General features: G+C 39.1%; 1 protein-coding gene across 1 annotated transcript; it reads right to left on the reverse strand.

The window, feature by feature from the left end:
• Nucleotides 1-23,474, reverse strand: LOC307176373 (uncharacterized protein; the record flags this gene model as incomplete). The annotated part of the gene is made up of 3 exons (XM_079902410.1): nt 1-155; nt 580-1,382; nt 23,369-23,474. 2 exons carry the CDS (start codon nt 23,472-23,474, stop codon nt 655-657), a joined length of 834 nt encoding a protein of 277 aa, XP_079758536.1. The 3' UTR covers nt 1-155; nt 580-654.
• Between the last annotated feature and the right edge of the window lie 2,067 nt (nt 23,475-25,541).

The following is a 25,541-nucleotide window of genomic DNA, read 5'->3' on the forward strand; positions in this document are numbered from 1 at the left end:
AGGGAAGATGGCGGAAGAGTAAGACGCGGAGATCACCTTCCTCTCCACAGATACACCAGAAATACATCTACACGTGGAACAACTCCTGCAGAACACCTACTGAAGGCTGGCAGAAGACCTCAGACCTCCCAAAAGGCAAGAAACTCCCCACGTACCTGGGTAGGGCAAAAGGAAAAAAGAATAAACAGAGACAAAAGAATAGGGACGGCACCTGCACCAGTGGGAGGGAGCTGTGAAGGAGGAAAAGTTTCCACACACTAGGAAGCCCCTTCGCGGGCGGAGACTGCGGGAGGCGGAGGGGGGAGCTTCGAAGCCGCGGAGGAGTGCACAGCAACGGGTGCGGAGGGCAAAGCGGGGAGATTCCCGCACAGAGGATCGGTGCCGACCGGCACTCACCAGCCCGAGAGGCTTGTTTGCTCACCCGCCGGGACGGGCGGGGCTGCGAGCTGAGGCTCTGAGGCTAGGGTTTCGGTTTCGGACGGAGCGCAGGGAGAGGACTGGGGTTGGCGGCTTGAACATAGCCTGAAGGGGTTAGTGCACCACAGCTAGCCGGGAGGGAGTCCGGGGAAAAGCCGGCACCTGCCGAAGAGGCAAGAGACTTTTTCTTCCCTCTTTGTTTCCTGGTGCGTGAGGAGAGGGGTTTAAGAACGCTGCTTAAAGGAACTCCAGAGACGGGCGCGAGCCGCGGCTAAAAGCGCGAACCCCAGTGACGGGCGCGAGCCGCGGCTGAAAGCGCGGACCCCAGAGACGGGCGCGAGCCGCGGCTGAAAGCGCGGACTCCAGAGACGGGCGCGAGCCGCGGCTGAAAGCGCGGACCCCAGAGACGGGCGCGAGCCGCGGCTGAGGGCGCGGACCCCAGAGACGGGCGCGAGCCGCGGCTGAGGGCGCGGACCCCAGAGACAGGCGCGAGCCGCGGCTGAGGGCGCTGACTCCAGAGACGGGCGCAAGCCGCGGCTGGAGGCGCGGACCCCAAGGCGGGCGGGAGACGTTGGGGCTGCTGCTGCCGCCACCAAGGGGCCTGTGCGCGAGCGCAGGTCGCTCTCCACTCCCCTCTTCCGCGGAGCCTGTGCAGCCCGCCACTGCCGGGTTCCCGGGATCCGGAGACGACTTCCCCGGGAGAGCGCACGGCGGGCCTCGGGCTGGTGCAGAGTCACGCCGGACTTTGCCGCCGCAGGCCCGCCCCGCATTCCGTGCCCCTCCCTCCCCGCCGCCGGCCTCCGTACGCCAGAACCCCCGAATCAGCGGCTCCTTTAACCCCGTCCTGTCTGAGCAAAAAACAGACGCCCTCCAGCGACCTACACGCAGAGGCAGGGCCAAATCCAAAGCTGAGCCCCTGGGAGCTGTGAGAACAAAGAAGAGAAAGGGAAATCTCTCCCAGCAGCCTCAGAAGCAGCGGATTAAAGCTCCACAATCAACTTGATGTACCCTGCATCTGTGGAATACATGAATAGACAGCCAATCATCCCAAATTAAGGAGGTGGACTTTGGGAGCAAGATCTATGATTTTTCTCCCTATTCCTCTTTTTGTGAATGTGTATGTGTATGCTTCTGTGTGAGATCTTGTCTGTATAGTCTTGCTTCCACCATTTGTCCTAGGTTCTATCCGTCCATGGTTTTTTCTTAAAATTTTTTTTCTTAATAATCAATTTTAATTTTAAGAACGTTATTATACTTTACCTTCGTCCTTTCTTTCTTTCTTTCTTTCCTTCCTTCCTTCCCTCCTTTAGACAACGAATCATCCCAAATTGAGGAGGTGGTCTCTGACAGCAAGATTTATGATTTTTCCCCCTTTACCTCTTTTTGTGAGGGTGTATGTGTACGCTTCTGTGTAAGACTTTGTCTGTATAGCTTTGCTTCCAACATTTGTCCTAAGGTTCTATCCGTCCCTTTTTTTTTTTTTTTTTTTTTTTTTTTTCTAATTAAGAATTTTTTAATTCAATAACTTTATTATACTCTATTTTATTTTTACTGTATCTTCTTTCTGTTTTCCCTTCTTTCCCTCCTCCCTTCCTTCCTCCCTCCCTCCTTTCGTTCCTTCTTGCCTTCTTTCCTTCCTTGCTTCTTTCTTTCTTCCTTCCTTCCTTCCTTCCCTCCTTCCTTCCCTCCTTTAGACAACGAATTATCCCAAATTGAGGAGGTGGTCTCTGACAGCAAGATTTATGATTTTTCCCCCTTTACCTCTTTTTGTGAGGGTGTATGTGTACGCTTCTGTGTAAGACTTTGTCTGTACAGCTTTGCTTCCAACATTTGTCCTAAGGTTCTATCCGTCCTTTTTTTTTTTTTTTTTTTTTTCTAATTAAGAATTTTTTAATTCAATAACTTTATTATACTCTATTTTATTTTTACTGTATCTTCTTTCTGTTTTCCCTTCTTTCCCTCCTTCCTTCCTTCCTCCCTCCCTCCTTTCGTTCCTTCTTGCCTTCTTTCCTTCCTTGCTTCTTTCTTTCTTCCTTCCTTCCTTCCTTCCTTCCCTCCTTCCTTCCCTCCTTTAGACAACGAATTATCCCAAATTGAGGAGGTGGTCTCTGACAGCAAGATTTATGATTTTTCCCCCTTTACCTCTTTTTGTGAGGGTGTATGTGTACGCTTCTGTGTAAGACTTTGTCTGTACAGCATTGCTTCCAACATTTGTCCTAAGGTTCTATCCGTCCTTTTTTTTTTTTTTTTTCTAATTAAGAATTTTTTAATTCAATAACTTTATTATACTTTATTTTATTTTTACTGTATCTTCTTTCTTTTTGTTTTTACTTCTTTCCCTCCTTCCTTCCTCCCTCCCTCCCTCCCTCCTTTCGTTCCTTCTTGCCTTCTTTCCTTCTTTGCTTCTTTCTTTCTTTCTTCCTTCCTTCCTTCCTTCCTTCCCTCCTTCCTTCCCTCCTTTCCTTCTTTCTTTCCTCATACGTCTACTAATTCCCTCTACTTTTTCTCCCTTTTATTCTGAGCCGTGTGGATGAAAGGCTCTTGGTGCTCCAGCCAGGAGGCAGGGCTCTCCCTCTGAGGTAGGAGAGCCAACTTCAAGACACTGGTTCACAAGAGACCTCCCAGCTCCAGATAATATCAAACGGCGAAAATCTCCCAGAGATCTCCATCTTAACACCAGCACCCAGCTTCACTCAACCACCAGCAAGCCACAGTGCTGGACAACCTGTGCCAAACAACTAGCAAAACAGGAACACAACCCCACCCATTAGCAGAGAGGCTGCCTAAAATCATAATAAGGCCACAGACACCCCAAAACACACCACCAGACGTGAACCTGCCCACTAGAGAGACAAGATCCAGCCCCTTCCACCACAACACAGGCACTAGTCCCCTTCACCAGGAAGCCTACACAACCCACTGAACCAACCTTAGCCACTGGAGACAGACATCAAAAACAGGAGGAACTACGAACCTGCAGCCTGCAAAAAGGAGACCCCAAACACAGTAAGATAAGCAAAATGAGAAAACAGAAAAACACACAGCAGATAAAGGAGCAAGATAAAAATGCACCAGACCTAACAAATGAAGAGGAAATAGGCAGTCTACCTGAAAAAGAATTCAGAATAATGATAGTAAGGTTGATCCGAAATCTTGGAGATAGAATGGACAATAGAATGGACAAAATGCAAGAATCAGTTAACAAGGACCTAGAAGAACTAAAGATGAAACAAGCAATGATGAACAACACAATAAATGAAATTAAAAATACTCTAGATGGGATCAATAGCAGAATAACTGAGGCAGAAGAACGGATAAGTGACCTGGAAGATAAAATAGTGGAAATAACTACTGCAGAGCAGAATAAAGAAAAAAGAATGAAAAGAACTGAGGACAGTCTCAGAGACCTCTGGGACAACATTAAACGCACCAACATTCGAATTATAGGGGTTCCAGAAGAAGAAGAGAAAAAGAAAGGGACTGAGAAAATATTTGAAGAGATTATAGTTGAAAACTTCCCTAATATGGGAAAGGAAATAGTTAATCAAGTCCAGGAAGCACAGAGAGTCCCATACAGGATAAATATAAGGAGAAATACGCCAAGACACATATTAATCAAACTGTCAAAAATTAAATACAAAGAAAGCATATTAAAAGCAGCAAGGGAAAAACAACAAATAACACATAAGGGAATCCCCATAAGGTTAACTGCTGATCTTTCAGCAGAAACCCTACAAGCCAGAAGGGAGTGGCAGGACATACTGAAAGTGATGAAGGAGAAAAACCTGCAACCAAGACTACTCTACCCAGCAAGGATCTCATTCAGATTTGATGGAGAAATAAAAACCTTTACAGAAAAGCAAAAGCTGAGAGAGTTCAGCACCACCAAACCAGCTTTACAACAAATGCTAAAGGATCTTCTCTAGGCAAGAAACACAAGAGAAGGAAAAGACCTAAAATAACGAACCCAAAACAATATAGAAAATGGGAATAGGAACATACATATCGATAATTACCTTAAATGTAAATGGACTAAATGCTCCCACCAAAAGACACAGATTAGCTGAATGGATACAAAAACAAGACCCTTACATATGCTGTCTACAAGAGACCCACTTCAGACCTAGAGACACATACAGACTAAAAGTAAGGGGATGGAAAAAGATATTCCATGCAAATGGAAACCAAAAGAAAGCTGGAGTAGCAATTCTCATATCAGACAAAATAGACTTTAAAATAAGGACTATTAAAAGAGACAAAGAAGGACACTACATAATGATCAAGGGATCGATCCAAGAAGAAGATATAACAATTGTAAATATTTATGCACCCAACATAGGAGCACCTCAATACATAAGGCAAATACTAACAGCCATAAAAGGGGAAATTGACAGTAACACATTCATAGTAGGGGACTTAAACACCCCACTTTCACCCATGGACAGATCATCCAAAATGAAAATAAATAAGGAAACACAAGCTTTAAATGATACATTAAACAAGATGGACTTAATTGATATTTATAGGACACTCCATCCAAAAACAACAGAATACACATTTTTCTCAAGTGCTCACGGAACATTCTCCAGGATAGATCATATCTTGGGTCACAAATCAAGCCTTGGCAAATTTAAGAAAATTGAAATTGTATCAAGTATCTTTTCTGACCACAACGCCATGAGACTAGATATCAATTACAGGAAAAGATCTGTAAAAAATACAAACACATGGAGGCTAAACAATACACTACTTAATAATGAAGTGATCACTGAAGAAATCAAAGAGGAAATCAAAAAATACCTAGAAACAAATGACAATGGAGACACAACGACCCAAAACCTGTGGGATGCAGCAAAAGCAGTTCTAAGGGGAAAGTTTATAGCAATACAAGCCCACCTTAAGAAGCAGGAGACATCTAGAATAAACAACCTAACCTTGCACCTCAAGCAATTAGAGAAAGAAGAACAAAAAAACCCCAAAGCTAGCAGAAGGAAAGAAATCATAAAAATCAGATCAGAAATAAATGAAAAAGAAATGAAGGAAACAATAGCAAAGATCAATGAAACTAAAAGCTGGTTCTTTGAGAAGATAAACAAAATAGATAAACCACTAGCCAGACTTATCAAGAAAAAAAGGGAGAAGACTCAAATCAATAGAATTAGAAATGAAAAAGGAGAGGTAACAACTGACACTGCAGAAATAAAAGAGATCATGAGAGATTACTACAAGCAACTCTATGCCAATAAAATGGACAATCTGGAAGAAATGGACAAATTCTTAGAAATGCACAACCTGCCAAGACTGAATCAGGAAGAAATAGAAAATATGAACAGACCAATCACAAGCACTGAAATTGAAACTGTGATTAAAAATCTTCCAACAAAGAAAAGCCCAGGACCAGATGGCTTCACAGGCGAATTCTATCAAACATTTAGAGAAGAGCTAACACCTATCCTTCTCAAACTCTTCCAAAATATAGCAGAGGGAGGAACACTCCCAAACTCATTCTACGAGGCCACCATCACCTTGATACCAAAACCAGGCAAGGATGTCACAAAGAAAGAAAACTACAGACCAATATCACTGATGAACATAGATGCAAAAATCCTCAACAAAATACTAGCAAACAGAATCCAACAGCACATTAAAAGGATCATACACCATGATCAGGTGGGGTTTGTTCCAGGAATGCAAGGATTCTTCAATATACGCAAATCTATCAATGTGATAAACCATATTAACAAACTGAAGGAGAAAAACCATATGATCATCTCAATAGATGCAGAGAAAGCTTTTGACAAAATTCAACACCCATTTATGATAAAAACCCTGCAGAAAGTAGGCATAGAGGGAACTTTCCTCAACATAATAAAGGCCATATACGACAAGCCCACAGCAAACATCATCCTCAATGGTGAAAAACTGAAAGCATTTCCACTAAGATCAGGAACAAGACAAGGGTGCCCACTCTCACCACTCTTATTCAACATAGTTTTGGAAGTTTTAGCCACAGCAATCAGAGAAGAGAAGGAAATAAAAGGAATACAAATCGGAAAAGAAGAAGTAAAGCTGTCACTGTTTGCAGATGACATGATCCTATACATAGAGAAGCCTAAAGATGCTACCAGAAAACTACTAGAGCTAATCAATGAATTTGGTAAAGTAGCAGGATACAAAATTAATGCACAGAAATCTCTGGCATTCCTATATACTAATGATGAAAAATCTGAAAGTGAAATCAAGAAAACACTCCCATTTACCATTGCAACAAAAAGAATAAAATATCTAGGAATAAACCTACCTAAGGAGACAAAAGACCTGTATGCAGAAAACTATAAGACACTGATGAAAGAAATTAAAGATGATACAAATAGATGGAGACATATACCATGTTCTTGGATTGGAAGAATCAACATTGTGAAAATGACTCTACTACCCAAAGCAATCTATAGATTCAATGCAATCCCTATCAAACTACCACTGGCATTTTTCACAGAACTAGAACAAAAAATTTCGCAATTTGTATGGAAACACAAAAGACCCCGAATAGCCAAAGCAATCTTGAGAACAAAAAAAGGAACTGGAGGAATCAGGCTCCCTGACTTCAGACTATACTACAAAGCTACAGTTATCAAGACAGTATGGTACTGGCACAAAAACAGAAAGATAGATCAATGGAACAGGATAGAAAGCCCAGAGATAAACCCATGCACATATGGACACCTTATCTTTGATAAAGGTGGCAGGAATGTACAGTGGAAAAAGGACAGCCTCTTCAATAAATGGTGCTGGGAAAACTGGACAGGTACATGTAAAAGAATGAAATTAGAACACTCCCTAACACCATACACAAAAATAAGCTCAAAATGGATTAAAGACCTAAATATAAGGCCAGAAACTATCAAACTATTAGAGGAAAACATAGGCAGAACACTCTATGACATAAATCACAGCAAGATTCTTTCTGACCCACCCCCTAGAGTAATGGAAATAAAAACAAAAATAAACAAATGGGACCTAATGAAACTTCAAAGCTTTTGCACAGCAAAGGAAACCATAAACAAGACCAAAAGACAACCCTCAGAATGGGAGAAAATATTTGCAAATGAAGCAACTGACAAAGGATTAATCTCCAAAATTTACAAGCAGCTCATGCAGCTCAACAACAAAAAAACAAACAACCCAATCCAAAAATGGGCAGAAGACCTAAATAGACATTTCTCCAAAGAAGATATACAGACTGCCAACAAACACATGAAAGAATGCTCAACATCATTAATCATTAGAGAAATGCAAATCAAAACTACAATGAGATATCATCTCACACCAGTCAGAATGGCCATCATCAATAAATCTAGAAACAATAAATGCTGGAGAGGGTGTGGAGAAAAGGGAACCCTCTTGCACTGCTGGTGGGAATGTGAATTGGTTCAGCCACTATGGAGAACAGTATGGAGGTTCCTTAAAAAACTACAAATAGAACTACCATATGACCCAGCAATCCCACTACTGGGCATATACCCTGATAAAACCGAAATTCAAAAAGAGTCATGTACCAAAATGTTCATCGCAGCTCTATTTACAATAGCCCGGAGATGGAAACAACCTAAGTGCCCATCATCGGATGAATGGATAAAGAAGATGTGGCACATATATACAATGGAATATTACTCAGCCATAAAAAGAAACGAAACTGAGCTATTTGTAATGAGGTGGATAGACCTAGAGTCTGTCATACACAGTGAAGTAAGTCAGAACGAAAAAGACAAATACAGTATGCTAACACATATATATGGAATTTAAGGGAAAAAAAAATGTCATGAAGAACCTAGGGGTAAGGCAGGAATAAAGACGCAGACCCCCTAGAGAACGGACTTGAGGTTATGGGGAGGGGGAAGGGTGAGCTGTGACGGGGCGAGAGAGAGTCATGGACATATACACACTAACAAACGTAGTAAGGTAGATAGCTAGAGGGAAACAGCCGCATGGCACAGGGATATTGGCTCGGTGCTCTGTGACAGCCTGGAGGGGTGGGATAGGGAGGGTGGGAGGGAGGGAGACGCAAGAGGGAAGAGATATGGGAACTTATGTATATGTATAACTGATTCACTTTGTTATAAAGCAGAAACTAACACACCATTGTAAAGTAATTATACCCCAATAAAGATGTTAATAAAAAAAAAAAAAAAAAAAAAAAAAAAAAAAAAAAAACCTTATTATCCTTATCTTAGACCTTAAATAACTGTCATCCATCCTATTTTAGACATTTTTATAAATTTATTTATTTATTTGTTTATTTTTGGCTGTGTTGGGTCTTCTTTGCCGTGCATGGGCTTTCTCTAGTTGCGGTGAGCGAGGGCTACTCTTTGTTGCGGTGCGTGGGCTTCTCGTTGTGGTGGCTTATCTTGTTGCAGAGCACAGGCTTTAGGCGCACGGGCTTCAGTAGTTGTGGCATGTGGGCTCAGCAGTTGTGGCTTGCAGGCTCTAGATCGCAGTCTCAGTAGTTGTGGCACATGGGCTTAGCTGCTCCGCAGCATGTGGGATCTTCCCGAGCTAGGGCTCGAACCCATACCCCCTGCATTGGCAGGTGGACTCACAACCACTGCACCACCAGGGAAGTCCCTAGATGTTTTTAAACAGTTCAGAATGCTTAACCACATTGACCATCAGCTAGCAACTATACAGGTGGACTTGATTTGAATTTATTGTAGTTATCATATTTACATTTTGTCTTTAAGCTGCTGATTCACACATGCTTAAATGTAGTACTCAAATATTTATTACAATTCTCTTTTCAGTATACTTTTATTTTCAAAGTGTGTAAACTACTCATCCCTTCTTCAGCAAAACATTCAGATTCCAAGTCAAATAGTTATAATATTTTGTTGAGACGTGCACAAAAGCTTAAAATATAAGTGCAAATCTCAAAGCAAACACTCCCTTCAGATGATTCTCTTCCACCTCCACCTCATTTTATTTAAAGTTTCTTTGACATTCAGCAGATTTTAGGTGAAAACTCTGATTGTGGTATCTGACCAGCCTGGACCCTCTAGGGATGCATTGGTTTAGTATTACGGTGTGCTGAGATTTGTGTGTGTGGAATGGGAGAGGTGGGTGCGGGGAGGGAGGTTAATTTAGTACTTTTTATTTCCCTGTTGAAGAGCATTAAAAATCAAAAAAGCTGATATAAAAGGCATGTGAACTTGGTTTCTGTGGGATTGCCTGAAGCAAATAGTGCTGTTAGAATCCATAACCAGAATGTGACAACCTTTGCTCTCACCACCTTCAGAGAAGCAAACCTCAGCATTTTGACATACCTTAGGAACACCCAACTCTACATTATATTAAAGAGGAATTGATATTTTTACTGACTATCTCATGAAGACCCATGAAAGACAATCTATATCAGACACCATATGGCTAGACTTCATGAAGTTATCCAGATTTTCTTCCAGCTTCCTTTCTCTGTTTACCTCACGTCCACACAAAGAGTCCTTTTCTTTTTCCCTTCTCTGCAGCCTTTGCAGTCAGTGTAGCTGGTTGCAGTTTTCTTTACCCTCCCATCTCTCTCCTCCCCAACATACACACCTAAATTAACATATTCACTCATTTACTCAACTATTATTTATTGAGTGACTACAAGTGCCAGGCATTTTCCGCAAGATGAGCTATGTATTTAACAATGACTCTCCCATTCATGGTTTGACTAAAAAGCATTCCTGTCATTCTCAGTAAATATTTACTGAGTGGTGGTCACAGAGCATTACCAGAAGTGGTGCTGGGAGGAGGAAGAAATGTTTATGATGCTAAGAAAAGGCAACTTTCTTGGAGCTATGCAACTGATAGAAGGAAGTTTAGCATTATAAAAATAAAACCCAAATGGCCACTTTCGGCATTGGATACTTGTTTCTGGCCTGAGAGTAAAATTATACAGATTCAAGGGGTCAAAGGTAGATGAACTAAAGCCTAAGACTAAATAGGAATAATAGGAGGTCAGAGTTGGAATGGACCTAGAAGTTATAATGTCTCAAGACTTATTACATGTTTGAGAGACCTAAAAGGCACACACAGAGAGGACAATATTCCAAGTCTTCATAAGTCTTTCCAGGTTTGGGACATGCAATCATGGCTTCTTTTTGATTATTTCAAAATCTGTTAACAATTTTTTCAGTCACCTTTCCAAGGTTGAGCCCAAATATCAATTTTCTTTTTTCCGTAGAGCCTTGCCTAGTCTTTCCCATCTCTCCCAAAGCATTTTGAATGTGATGGTACTTGAATTATTATATTTATTATACATTTGTTGGCTGAAAACAAAAATTCATGGTCCTGTTTGGCTTTATTCTTTTAAGCTTCCAAATTTTGAACACTTTATGTACTAAGTATTGGGGCATTGTAATTTTATCCTTATACCTATCTTTGGTGTATGCATTTACACCCCCATTTTACAGATGGAAACTGAGTCTCAGAGAGATCTAGTAACCTGAACAAGACCACAGAGCAAGTAGAGGTGTCACTTCTCAAACCTAAGTTCTTCAAATGCCAAAATTTGTTTGCTTTGTCATAATCTATACAGATTTAACCAGTAACTGACTGGACATTGATATTTTATACATATGTACACATATACATATATACACAGGAATAAGCACACACATACATATAGTTATTGTATATAATTGACTTTTAATACTTAAATGTAGGAGAGTTTATTAATGTAAACATCTAGCATTAATTTGTTTCATCTTTGCAGATACTCTTCATTTCAAACAGGATATATGGTACATCTTATCATTCTTTTTAGACGTTCAATATCTATACCTCCTTCCTAGACTTAGGGATACCACCTCCCTTATGAGGCAGAGCCTGCCCTTCACTATTGCAGCTAAAATATCCAAACGCTAGCTTTCCCAACTTACTTTTCAGCCAGAGGGAGGGAAGCCTGACTTTACATATCATTCCTGGCCTGGATTGCCAACATCCTAGAAGTCCTGGAAGACACCTAACAGCCTCTTAATAAATCATGCCCCACTTATTTAACCAGAAAAGGTTTCTGTGGCATGAGCTTCAGAATCCTGGATATATGGGATAGCGGAAAGGGCTTAAATTTGGTGGCAGAAAGTCGCTTTGCTTTGCTGAATCTCAGTTTTTTAAATTATGAAAATTGGGATAATAATAATTATCTCACATGTTAAGAGCGAGAATGAAGTGGTGTGATAATCATCAGGTTGGAAGTGCTATATCTGGTAGGAGAAATAGAGCTGCATACAGTCCCTACAACCTAAGAACGTCTTGAAAAAATCAAAATAAAAGAGTCATACCAATTTTCAGAGAAAATAAAAAGTAAACCAACTTTATTTCATAAGCAGTGGATTACAAATCTCTTTCTTTCTGACAAAAATCTGCTTCTGGGAAAAGGTCTACCTTGGAACATTATCTTCTACCTCCAATGTAGTTTTCTCTACTCCTAAAAGGTAATTTCTTAGTCAATGGAATCCTAGGGTAGAAATCACCATTAGGAAACACTTGCTCAATTTTGGTCAGCTGGGGCCTGAGCTCTGACACCTGTTTTAGGGACGAGAGAAGCAACGAGATGGCAGGCTTGGATTTCCCCTCACAAACTCCTGTGAATCCAGAAAAGGGAGTTTAAACACAGCAAAGTGAGTTATGGGAAGAGCCCTTAAAGGATGCCTAGCCGCCTTCCAGGCTTTGACAGTGTCAATAGGGAGTTGAAGGGAAGGAAGACCCAAACCGATGGGGCTGCTGGGGGATGAACACCTCTCCGGCCGAGCTTAGCGCCTGCTGCCCTGGGTTCTCCTGACACCAAACTCCCCTCTTTCCCACTTCGATCCCCCCACCCCCTTGCATGCCAGAGCCTGCGGAGTCCAGGTCCTTGGGAAGTTCCTGGGAGTCATCTCCGGAGCCGCTGAGACAGGGCACCCCACTGAGGACAGAGCAAAAAGATGACATTCTACAAGCCAGGAAGAGAGATCAACAGGAACAGAATCAGCTGACTCCTGGATCTTGGACTTCCAGCCTTCAGAACTCTGTGTGGCTGACAGGGTCTTGGTGCTCTGGCTGGGTATCAGGACTTAACCTCTGAGGTGGGAGAGCTGAGTTCAGGATATTGGTCCACCAGAGACCACCCGGCCCCTCATAAATTGGCCAGAGCTCTCCCAGAGATCTGAGGTCTCCATCACAACGCTAACACCCAGCTCCACTCAACGACCGGCAAGCTACAGTGCTGGACACCCCCTGCCAAACCACTAGCAATACAGGAACACAACCCCACCCATTAGCAGAGAGGCTGCCTAAAATCATAATAAGGTCACAGACACCCCAAAACACACCACAGGTTGCGGTCCTGCCCACTAGTAAGACAAGATGCAGCCTCATCCACCAGAATACAGTCACCAGTCCCATCCACCAGGAAGCCTACACAACCCACTGAACCTACCTTAGCCACTGGGGGCAGACACCAAAAACAATGGGAAGTACAAACCTGCAGCCTGTGAAAAGGAGACCCCAGACACAGTAAGTTAAGCAAAATGAGAAGACAGAGAAATACACAGCAGATGAAGGAACAAGGTAAAAACCCACCAGACCAAACAAATGAAGAGGAAATAGGCAGTCCACCTGAAAAAGAATTCAGAGTAATGATAGTAAAGATGAGCCAAAAGCTTGGAAATAGAATGGAGAAAATACAATAAACGTTTAACAAGGACCTAGAAGAACTAAAGAGCAAACAAACAATGATGAAGAACACAATAATGAAATTAAAAATTCTCTGTAAGGAATCAATAGCAGAATAACTGAGGCAGAAGAACAGAAAAGTGACCTGGAAGATAAAATAGTGGAAATAACTAAGGCAGAACAGAATAAAGAAAAAAGAATGAAAAGAATTGAGCACAGTCTCAGAGACCTCTGGGACAACATTAAACACAACAACAGTAGAATTATAGTGGTCCCAAAAGAAGAACAGAAAAAGAAAGGGACTGAGAAAATATTTGAAGTGATTATACTGGAAAACTTCCCTAACATGGGAAAGGAAATAGTCAATCAAGTCCAGGAAGCACAGAGAGTCCCATACAGGATAATGCCAAGGAGAAACACGCCAAGACACGTATTAATCAAACTACCAAAAATTAAATACATATTAAAAATAATAAAAGCAGCAAGGGAAAAGCAACAAATAACATACAAGGGAATCCCCATAAGGTTAGCAGCTGATCTTTCAGCAGAAACTCTGCAATCCAGAAGGCAGTGGCATGACATATTTAAAGTGATGAAAGGGAAAAACATATAACTGAGATTACTCTACCCAGCAAGGATCTCATTCAGATTCAACGGAGAAATTAAAACCTTTACAGACAAGCAAAAGCTAAGAGAATTCAGCACCACCAAACCAGCTTTACAACAAATTCTAAGGGAACTTCTCTAGGCAGGGAGCACAAGAGAAGGAAAACACCTACAATAACAAACCCCAAACAATTAAGAAAATGGTAATATACATATTGATAATTACCTTAAATGTAGATAGATTAAATGCTCCCACCAAAAGACATAGACTGGCTGAATGGATACAAAAACAAGACCCATATGTATACTGTCTACAAGAGACCCACTTCAGACCTAGGGACACTTACAGACTGAAAGTGAGGGAATGGAAAAAGATATTCCATGCAAATGGAAATCAAAAGAAAGCTGGAGTAGCAACTCTCATATCAGACAAAATAGACTTTAAAATAAAGACTATTACAAGAGAAAAAGAAGGACACTGCACAATGATCAAGGGATCAATCAAAGAAGAAGATATAACAATTGTAAATATTTATGCACCCATCCAACCTAGGAGCACCTCAGTACATGAGGCAAATGCTAACAGCCATAAAACGGGATATCGACAGTAGCACCCTGCTTTCACCAATGAACAGATCATCCAAAATAAAAATAAGTAAGGAAACACAAAGCTATAAATGACACATTAGGCAAGATGGACTTAATTGATATTTATAGGACATTCCATCCTAAACCAACAAAAGACACATTCCTCTCAAGTGCTCATGGAACATTCTCCAGGATAGATCATATCTTGGGTCACAGATCAAGCCTTGGTAAATTTAAGAAAATTGAACTCATATCAAGTATCTTTTCTGACCACAACACTATAAGGTTAGATATCAATTACAGGGAAAGAAACTGTAAAAAATCAAAACACATGGAGGCTAAACAATACACTGCTAAATAACCATAAGATCACTGAAGAAATCAAAGAGGAACTCAAAAAATACCTGGAAACAAATGAGAATGAAAACATGATGACCCAAAACCTATGAGATGTAGCAAAAGCAGTTCTAAGAGGGACGTTTATAGCAATACAATCCTACCTCAAGAAACAAGAAACATCTCAAATAAACAATCTAATCTTACACCTAAAGCAATTAGAGAGAGAAGAACAACAACAACAACAAAAATAAAGTTAGCAGATGGAAAGAAATCATAAAGATCAGATCAGAAATAAATGAAAAATAAGTGAACGAAACGAGAGCAAAGATCAATAACACTGAAAGCTGGTTCTTTGAGAAGATAAACAAAATTGATAAACCATTAGCCAGACTCATCAAAAAAAAAAGGGAGAAGACTCAAATCAATAGAATTAGAAATGAAGAAGAAGTAACAACTGACACTGCAGAAACACAAAGGATCATGAGAGATTACTACAAGCAACTAAATGTCAATAAAATGGGCAACCTGGAAGAAAGGGACAAATTCGTAGAAAAGCACAACCTTCTGAGACTGAACCTGGAAGAAATAGACAATATAAACAGTCAAATCCCAAGCACTGAAATTGAAACTGTAATTAAAAATCTTCCAACAAACAAAGGGCCAGGACCAGATGGCTTCACAGGCGAATTCTATCAAACATTTAGAGAAGAGCTAACACCTATCTTTCTCAAACTCTTCCAAAATATAGCAGAGGGAGGAACACTCCCAAACTCATTCTACGAGGCTACCATTATCCTGACACCAAAACCAGACAAAGATGTCACAAAGAAAGAAAGCTACAGGCCAATATCACTGATAAAAATAGATGCAAAAATCTTCAACAAAATACTAGCACACAGAATCCAACAGCACATTAAAAGGTTCCTACACCATGATCAAGTGGGGTTTATCCCAGGAATGCAAGGATTCTTCAATATATGCAAATCAATCAATGCGATAAACCATATTAACAAACTGAAGGAGAAAAACCGTATGATCATCTCAATAGATGCAGAAAAAGCTTTCAACAAAATTCAACAACCATTTATGATAAAAACCCTCCAGAAAGTAGGCATAGAGGGAAGTTCACCTCAACATAATAAAGGCCATATATGACAAACCCACAGCCAACACCGTTCTCAATGGTGAACAACTGAAACCATTTCCACTGAGATCAGGAACAAGGCAAGGTTGCCCACTCTTACCACTCTTATTCAAAATAGTTTTGGAAGTTTTAGCCACAGCAGTCAGAGAAGAAAAGGAAATAAAAGGAAACCAAATCAGAAAAGAAGAAGTAAAACTATCACTGTTTGCAGATGGCATGATACTATACATTGAGAATCCTAAAGAAGCTACCAGATAACTACTATAGCTGTTGAACAAATTTGGTAAAGTAGCAGGGTACAAAATGAATGTGCAGAAATCTCTTGCATTCCTATACACTAATGATGAAAAATCTGAAACACAAATTAAGGAAACACTCCCATTTACCACTGGAACTAAAAGAATAAAATACCTAGGGATAAACCTACCTAAGGAGACGAAAGACCTGTATACAGAAAATTATAAGACACTGATGAAAGTAATTAAAGATGATACAAAGAGATGGAGAGATATACCATCTTCTTGGATTGGAAGAATCAACATTTTGAAAATGACTATACTACCCAAAGCAATCTACAGATTCAATACAATCCCTATCAAACTACCAATGGCATTTTTCAGACAACTAGAACAAAAAATTTCACAATTTGTGTGGAAACACAAAAGACCCCAAATAGCCAAAGAGATGTTGAGAAACAAAAACAGAGCTGGAGGAATCAGGTTCCCTGACTTCAGACTATACTACAAAGCTACAGTAATCAAGACAGTATGGTACTGGCACAAAAACAGAAATATACATCAATGGAACAGGACAGAAAGCCCAGAGATAAACCCACCCACATATGGTCACCTTATCTTTGATAAAGGAGGTGAGAATATACAATGGAGAAAAGACAGCCTCTTCAATAAGTGCTGCTGGGAAAACTGGACGGCTACATGTAAAAGAAAGAAATTAGAACACTTCCTAACACCATACACAAAAATAAACTCAAAATGGATTAAAGAAACTAAATGTAAGGCCAGATAGTATAAAACTCTTAGAGGAAAACATAGGCAGAATACTCTATGACATAAATCACTGCAAGATCCTTTTTGACCCTTCTCTCGAGCAAGGGAAATAAAAACAAAAATAGACAAATGAGACCTAATGAAACTTACAAGCTTTTGCACAGCAAAGGAAACCCTAAACAAGATGAAAAGGCAACCCGCAGAATGGAAGAAAGTATTTGCAAATGAAGCAACTGCCAAAGGATTAATCTCCAAAATATACAAGCTTCTCATGCAGCTCAATATCAAAACAACAAAGAACCCAATCCAAAAATGGGCAGAAGACATAAATAGACATTTCTCCAAAGAAGATATACAGATTGACGACAAATCCATGAAAGGATGCTCAACATCACTAATCATTAGAGAAATGTAAGTGAAAACTACAATGAGGTATCACCTCACACCAGTTAAGAATGGGCATCATCAAAATATCTACAAACAAGAAATGCTGGAGAGGGTGTGGAGAAAGGGGACCCTCTTGCACTGCTGATGGGAATGTAAATTGATATGGCCACTATGGAGAACAGTATGGAGGTTCCTTAAAAAACTAAAAATAGAACTACCATACAACCCAGCAATCCCACTACTGGGCATATACCTGGAGAAAACCACAATTCAGAAAAAGTCATGTACCACAATGTTCACTGCAGCACGATTTACAATAGGTAGGGCATGCAAGCAAACCTAAGTGTTGATCACCAGATGAAGGGAGAAAGAAGATGTGGCACATATATACAATGGAATATTACTCAGCCATAAAAAACCCGAAATTGAGTTATTTGAAGTGAGGTGGCTGGACCTAGAGTCTGACAGAGTGAAGTTAGTCAGAAAGAGAATAACAAATACCATATGCTAACACATATATATGGAATCTAAAAACAATAATGGTTCTGATTAACCTAGGGGCAGGACAGGAATAAAGACACAGATGTAGAGAATGGGCTTGAGGACATGGGGAAGGGGAAGGGGAAGCTGGGACGAAGTGAGAGATTGGCATGGACATATATACAGTACCAAAGGTAACATAGCGAGTGGGAAGCAGCCTCAAAGCACAGGGAGATCAGCTCAGTGTTTTGTGATCTCCTAGAAAGGTGGAATGGGGAGATTGGGAGGGAGACGCAAGAGCGAGGGGATATGAGGATATATGTATACATATAGCTGATTCACTTTGTGATGCAGCAGAATCTAACACACCATTGTAAAGTAATTATACTCCAATAAAGATTAAAAAAAAAAAAAAAACACTTGCTGAACATGAGCTCTGTTACCAGAAATTTTGTATATGTTATTTCAACCAGTACCCAAATCTGGTAGAAATGTGCTTAAAACCTCCATGTATGAGACTCAAAGAAATAAAAGTGTCTTGCTGAAGTGCGGAAATCTGGCAAACAAGGGTGTCCAAAGCCATAGCATTGATTTCAAGTCCAGAGAACTTTCTATCTTTCGTTACAATGATGAAATTGGTGTTTTTCTCCCACCTCTTTCCCCTGTGTAATAGTTTAAGATTTCAGCCTTGTCGAATTTCTAAGTTAAAAATAAGCAATGGTGTTGTTTCCCTCATTCTTGAAATACAGTGCACCTCTATCAGTTGTTGTTGTTGTTGTTGTTGTTGCTATTTAGTAGTGCAGTGAACTCACTATAAGCCAAGAGGCAAAGGGTAGGCCCTATTCATTTCAATTTAAAGTGAACCTTAAGTGGAAATGTTTCTGATTTGTGGAGTTTTCCTCTTTTACTATAACTCCTTGCATTTTATTGACAGTTTATTAGGTCCATATAAACACTCTTTTACTCCTAACGGCTAAGCAGTTTGGCTTAAATCTAAGCTCCTCCAGTATCAAGCTGTGTAAGCCTAGGCAAGTCATTTAAACTTTCTGTGCATTGGTGTCCTCATCTGTAAAATGAGGATAATTTTAGCACAGACCTTAGAAGGCTGTTTAAGAATTAAATACTGCAAACATTTATATATAGTACAAAATATTTATAAAGCACATAATGCTTAGATCATGTTAACTTGTATTCTAAAAAGAAGGCATTACCTGCTTTCAGCAAATATATTTAATATGAATATATTATAAATGTATTAAATATTTATAAATATGCACATATATTACATATAAATGAAGTATATTTATAAATAAATGTATTAACATGTTTATACTATATAAAATATTTTATAATAGATATATATTTACTGTACTTATTACATATATACTTTACAATAAGTAAGATATATATAAAAGTAAGATATAGATACTGATATACAGATAAGGATATAGATACGGATATTGATGTCTTACAAGAGGAAAATCCTCTGTGGAGTAAACTGTATAGGGCACCCATGGCAACTTTCTAGGGTCCACGACAAATTTGCTTCTCTGCTTCATAAACTATAAACTGTGACTTTGGTGGCAGGGCCATTTGTCTCAGCGTGCAGTCTGTAGTCCATCACCATCAGAAACAGTTGAATCTTGTTAAATAAGCAGATTCCTAGGCCCCAAGCAAAACTATCAAATTGGAATCCCTGGGGATAAGGCTTGGCAAGTTGTATTTTTCAATAGAACCCAGTGATTGTTACACACACTTAAGTTTGAAACCTGCAGATTTTTTCCTTGTTCCTGCTCTGCCAGTTGCCTTGAGCAAGTCATATAACCTTTTTGTGCTTTGTTATTTGATGAAAACAAAACAAAAAAACCCAAAACCTTTGTTCTTGGAGATGGGGAGATCCACAATCTAAATGTGAATCTGCCACTTTCTCATGTGCCTTTGAGAACAGCATACAAAGTTAGCCTTGTTTTTATCTATACAAGGTGGAAATATTAACACCTGTTCAACCTAGTGCGTGGATGTTATGAAGATAAAATTAGATTATAGAAGTGAGGAAAATTTGCAAATCTAAGGGTTATAAAGATGAGAGCATTTCTCTTCTCTGTAAAATAGAAAAATTTCACAGGTGTGTTATGAAGGCAAATAAGATTATTTAGAAAATGCTTTGAATTTGTTTTCAAGTTAGGTGTTTCTAAAATGAGAATATGACTTAGATGAATTACTTATAATCCTTTTAAGTTGCATTGTTTTACATTGGACAATAGCAATAATTTATCATGTGCTTCAGAATTCTCAAATGAAAAACATTATAAATATCATTATGTTTCCCTTATAATTATATCCATAATTTCTAAATGCATAATAGTAAAACTCAATGGTGTTTTTTGGTATAATTGCCTGTTAATAGCACTGCAGTTTTTATGCAGACTGAAATCAAGGACAACCTAAAATGTTATTATAATTAATAATAGCTTGTGCTGATTAAATGATAAATCTTATTTGCACATTTTTCCACCCCCTTCTTGCTTGAGGTTGGCACAGGGCTGGAGGATAGTGGGTTCATTTATCAGCACGAGATCCAACCCAGCAACTAATTCTAATGTTTTCTAGAACTAAAAAGGACTCCTTGTTCTATTGTGCTAGTGATTAAAGCAGATTAGGTCAATATTCTAAGTCTCTTGTTTATGCCAGGAATTGACTCTTGATTCACAAAAGTCTTTTCTCTGAAAGTTAGTGTTTGCACAATGGAATCAAAAAAGTACTAGGAAGCTCAAAAATAGCAGTTGATGTCCTACCTACCTTGATATTATCAGCTGAGTCTCTAATTCCATATATTTTGCTGATGCAAATGTTGAAGGATCCCAAGGCAACAAGACAATTCAGGGTAGAAGTCTCAGGACACTCTCAGAATTCATCTGAGATAACGACTGCAGCTGGGGAACTAAAGGGCATTAGGACCTTGAAAGTTAATAGCACTTGCCACTGATTTCATGTTCAAAAAACAAATTGTTTTTCTTATCCTGAGTTCCGTTTACCCTCCCACCCCACCCTATTCCTTCTCTTTTTTTCTATTTCCTTTTTACATTTTACTTCATCTTTTCCATTCTCTGTGGTTTCCTCATTAGAAGACAAATTCTTAAATGCATTCTCAATACAAGCATGTATTCCCTTGGCTGGAAAGATATGATGACTTTAATTCACTATAAGGTGTAAATGGCTGCTAGCAAATCATTTTCAGAGGGAAGCATTTTCAGGGTATTTAACAGGAGATGGGGCGTTACAACCTGATTAAAAAGAAACACAGAATCTTCTAGGCACCTTTCTTGCAAGAAGAAAAAAAATTTTTTTCACATCTTTATTGGAGTACAACTGTTTTATACTGATGTGTTAGCTTCTGCTGTATAACAAAGGGAATCAGCTATACATATACATATATTCCCATATCTCCTCCCTCTTGCATCTCCGTCCCACCCTCCCTTTCCCACCCCTCTAGGTGGACACAAAGCATCGAGCTGATCTCCCTGTGCTCTGTGGCTGCTTCCTACTGGCTATCTATTTTACATTTGGTAGTGTATATATGTCCATGCCACTCTCTCACTTTTTCCCAGCTTACCCTTCACCCTTCCTATGTCCTCAAGTCCATTCGCTATGTCTGTGTCTTTATTCCTGTCCTGCCCCTAGGTTCTTCAGAACAATTTTTTGTTTTTTTTTTTAGATTCCATATATATGTGTTAGCGTACAGTATTTGTTTCTCTCTTTCTGACTTCACTCTGTATGACAGTCTCTAGGTCCATCCACCTCGCTACAAATAACTCAATTTTGTTTCTTTTTATGGCTGAGTAATATTCCATTGTATATATGTGCCAAATCTTATTTATCCATTCTTCTGTCAGTGGACATTTAGGTTGCTTCCATGTCCTGGCTATTGTAAGTAGAGCTGCAATGAACATTGTGGTACATGACTCTTTTTGAATTATGGTTTTCTCAGGGTATATGCCCAGTAGTGGGATTGCTGGGTCGTATGGTAGTTCTATTTTTAGTTTTTTAAGGAACCTCCATACTGTTCTCCATAGTGGCTGTATCAATTTACATTCCCACCAACAGTGCAAGAGGGTTCCCTTTCTCCACACCCTCTCCAGCATTTCTTGTTTGTAGATATTTTGATGATGGCCATTCTGACTGGTGTGAGGTGATACCTCATTGTAGTTTTGATTTGCATTTCTCTAATGATTAGTGATGTTGAGCATCCTTTCATGTGTTTGTTGGCAATCTGTATATCTTCTTTGGAGAAATGTCTATTTAGGTCTTCTGCCCATTTTTGGATTGGGTTCTTTGTTTCATTGATATTGAGCTGCATGAGCTGCTTGTATATTTTGGAGATTAATCCTTTGGCAGTTGCTTTGTTTGCAAATGTTTTCTCCCATTCTGACGGTTGTCTTTTTCTCTTGTTTATCGTTTCCTTTGCTGTGCAAAAGCTTTTAAGTTTCATTAGGTCCCATTTGGTTGTTTTTATTTCCATTTCTCTAGGAGGTGGGTCAAAAAGGATCTTGCTGTGATTTATGTCATGGAGCGTTCTGCCTATATTTTCCTCTAAGAGTTTTATAGCGTCTGGTCTTACATTTAGGTCTTTAATCTATTTTGAGTTTATTTTTGTGTGTGGTGTTAAGGAGTGCTCTAATTTCATTCTTTTACATGTAGCTGTTCAGTTTTCCCAGCAGCACTTATTGAAGAGGCTGTCTTTTCTCCATTGTATATTCTCACCTCCTTTATCAAAGATAAGGTGACCATATGTGGGTGGGTTTATCTCTGGGCTTTCTGTCCTGTTCCATTGATGTATATTCCTGTTTTTGTGCGAGTACCATACTGTCTTGATTACTGTAGCTTTGTAGTATAGTCTGAAGGAAAATATTTTTGATGTTTTTCTATTAGTGATTATGAGCCCTCTTAACTCAAATACACTTGAATTTATACTTTTTGATCGAAATTATCATTACTTTTGGATCACCCCAGGTAGAAGTTCCAATGATATTGTCCAAGTTAATTTATCTTATAGAAAATTTAGGATGGCTGCCCATTTCTGGTGTAGTGAATTTTCCAGTTCCTAACAGAATATCACCCACAGAGACTTGGCTGCTCCTTTCAACAAATGAAAGGGAACACACTAATTTCTTAGCTCATCCCAGGATACAAGACAGCACCATGAATCAAAGATCAGAGTTTTGCTTGATTCAGCCACCAAATGCCACTTTCTTCTCAGTGTCATATAGCCATGACACTTGGATCTCTGCTCATCCTGACTCTAGCCAAGAGATAATTGCTTAGACTCAAGCCTAGGCATGCAGTACACATTGGCTTCCTGTTGGGAACCACACTCAGAGAGAGAGAGAGAGTGTGTCAACCTTCGGTTCTTACGTAGCTTTTTCAAAGAATTCTTGACATCGATGATTCCTCCTTGCAATTTTTGGAATACTAAGACTATATAACAATGTATTAGGAGCCTCTTTAGCGACACCTAAAGACTGTGGGAAAGATGAAAAGAATGCACACAAAGGACAGGTGGACTTGCTGGGGCTCAGCGTGCTGTTTGCTCTGTTTGTATGTCATTTACTGCTGCTGGCAATTTTAAGAATATATTCTTCATTGGATATCTGAAATGAAATACTTTTGTCTCAACTTACCCTAATTCAGGCTTTGAAAAAGTTGATCTTACTTTGGAAAAATAGTTTAAGCAAAGCACTTGAGGGAAAACGGATTAGAGAAAATGTCTCCAAAAACTCAATGTCTTCATTAGTAGAAGTTACAGCTACCGCACTCATCTTTTAGATACTGAAATCTGACCTAACAAAATGAAAAATAAATAATCTAATTAAATATCAGGGAACTCCAGTGGTTATTAAGTATAAATACAATTAATGAATACAAAAGGACTTTCATAGTACATTATATTTTATAATTATTTATAATAGAAATAAAATAAAGATAAAAAAACCTTGGAACCTTTATTAATTGTAAGAGTTTATAGTGCTTGCAGTTACTATGTTTTGTTTTGTTTTATTTTCCTCAGAAAACAGGTTGAAACCTCTGAAACCTCAGAAAACAGGTTTCCTCAGAAAACAGATTGAAACAACCTGAAACCTCTAATTTATTTTATGAACTGCCAAATTTTGCAAAAGAGTCTAGGAACTCATCATGATTTGCCCCCTTCCAGAAATTCGTGTATTCCTCAGAAATGAATTCTACTTAAAACTTTCTGATTAATTCAATCATTTCTGAGTGTTCTGGGAAATTATTTAATAATCTCTGCTTTGGAAAAGATATTTGGAAAAATGAAAAAAGAAAGAATCATTAATAGAGTATGAAACAGGTTTGTTAGTTGACCCCAAGGAGGGTAAGGGATTAGACTGTGGACTCAGAGTTTGTAAGAGAAGAGGAAGAAATATGGAAGCAGTCGTTATAAGTACAGGAGGAAATCACATCTGTTAGAACTCATGGCCTGTGGCTATTCTGGACCACAGTTAGGAGAATGGTAAAGTAGATCTAGGTGGTAGACCAGGCGTATGACCCAAAGTAAATCCGTTGAACTGTGTGTGCCTAGACTCTTGAGCCTCAAAACATTCTCGTTCCTATTGGAAAAAAAAAACACTATTATTTTCTGAAACCACACACACACACACACTGTACAGTGCTCGTACACTGGGCATCTTTGCATTATTAGGAATTGATGGTAGGAAGAGCATCATAGCTCGACAGAGTGGAGAAGTGTTTGTGAGAAGTGTTTGTGATAGAAAGGATTTTAGTACTTTAGAAAGCGAGTGTGATCACAGAATTCTTAAATCATGGCAAAGAACTCATTTCTTTTTTCCCTGTCAGACATTTGATATTTCAAAAATGAACAGCTCTTACATTTTTGCAGTTACAGCAAGGACTTCTCATGACTGCCATGTCCTGGCTGCTGACCTTTGCTCCAGCGTCATCTGGTGTCACTTTCCACCTTGCTCGTCTCACTGCAGCTACTCTGTTCTTATTTTAGTTCTGTGCTCCGATCTCTTTTCCAACACCTAGCCTCACACTTTCCCCCAGAGGGAGAATCTTTCTCTTTCTTTCTTTCCCTTTCTTTCCTTCCTTTCCTTTCTTTAACCTGCATGCCTTCCTATCAGCCTTTCTGTCTTCCTTTCTCTTTTCTTTTTCTTTATTTTGTCTCTCAGCTCCTTTTGTAATTAGTCCCTTCTCATGTTTCTGTCCTGCCTGACATGTTTCTTACTTGGAGATACTTTTCCTGTGCACGTCATCTAAGATGGGTTCCCCCATATTACCCTCAGCTGTTAACTGCCTCAATATCTCATTTTCACTTAAGAAGTATTAAAATAAGAATTTTTTTATTCTGCACTCCTTTGATATTGATATTTACATCTATCAGAATAATTTAACTCTGGGACATGAATTCTTATGACTGTCTGAAAACATTCTGAGGGTGTATACTAAAGAGTTTCTATTTTTCAAAACTGTTCATGAATCATTTTAATAAGTAAAACGAAGACAAGAACTACACATTTTCATTCATTCCAATTTCCATAGAATCAATCGAACAAATGTTTTTTTCTCTGCAGAGAGATCAAGATGGTTTCCCTCCCAGATACTTTAATTTTCTATTCTTAGATTTGTATGTATATATCTTTGAGTGTGTATGTGTGTGTGTATATATATATACATATATATATATATATATATATATATATGTAAAAACTGTATTTGCTCCCACTCAAATGTGGAAAGAATAAAATATGATGCTTTATTCCTCCATAAGTGTACTTCAGAAAAACTTAAACTTCCTAAGGGAATGTAATTCATTATGAGGTGAATACTCAGTGAAGTCATAGTTCACA

The sequence above is a fragment of the Stenella coeruleoalba genome (assembly GCF_951394435.1).
Source record: "Stenella coeruleoalba genome assembly, chromosome: 17".
NCBI lineage: Eukaryota > Metazoa > Chordata > Mammalia > Artiodactyla > Delphinidae > Stenella > Stenella coeruleoalba.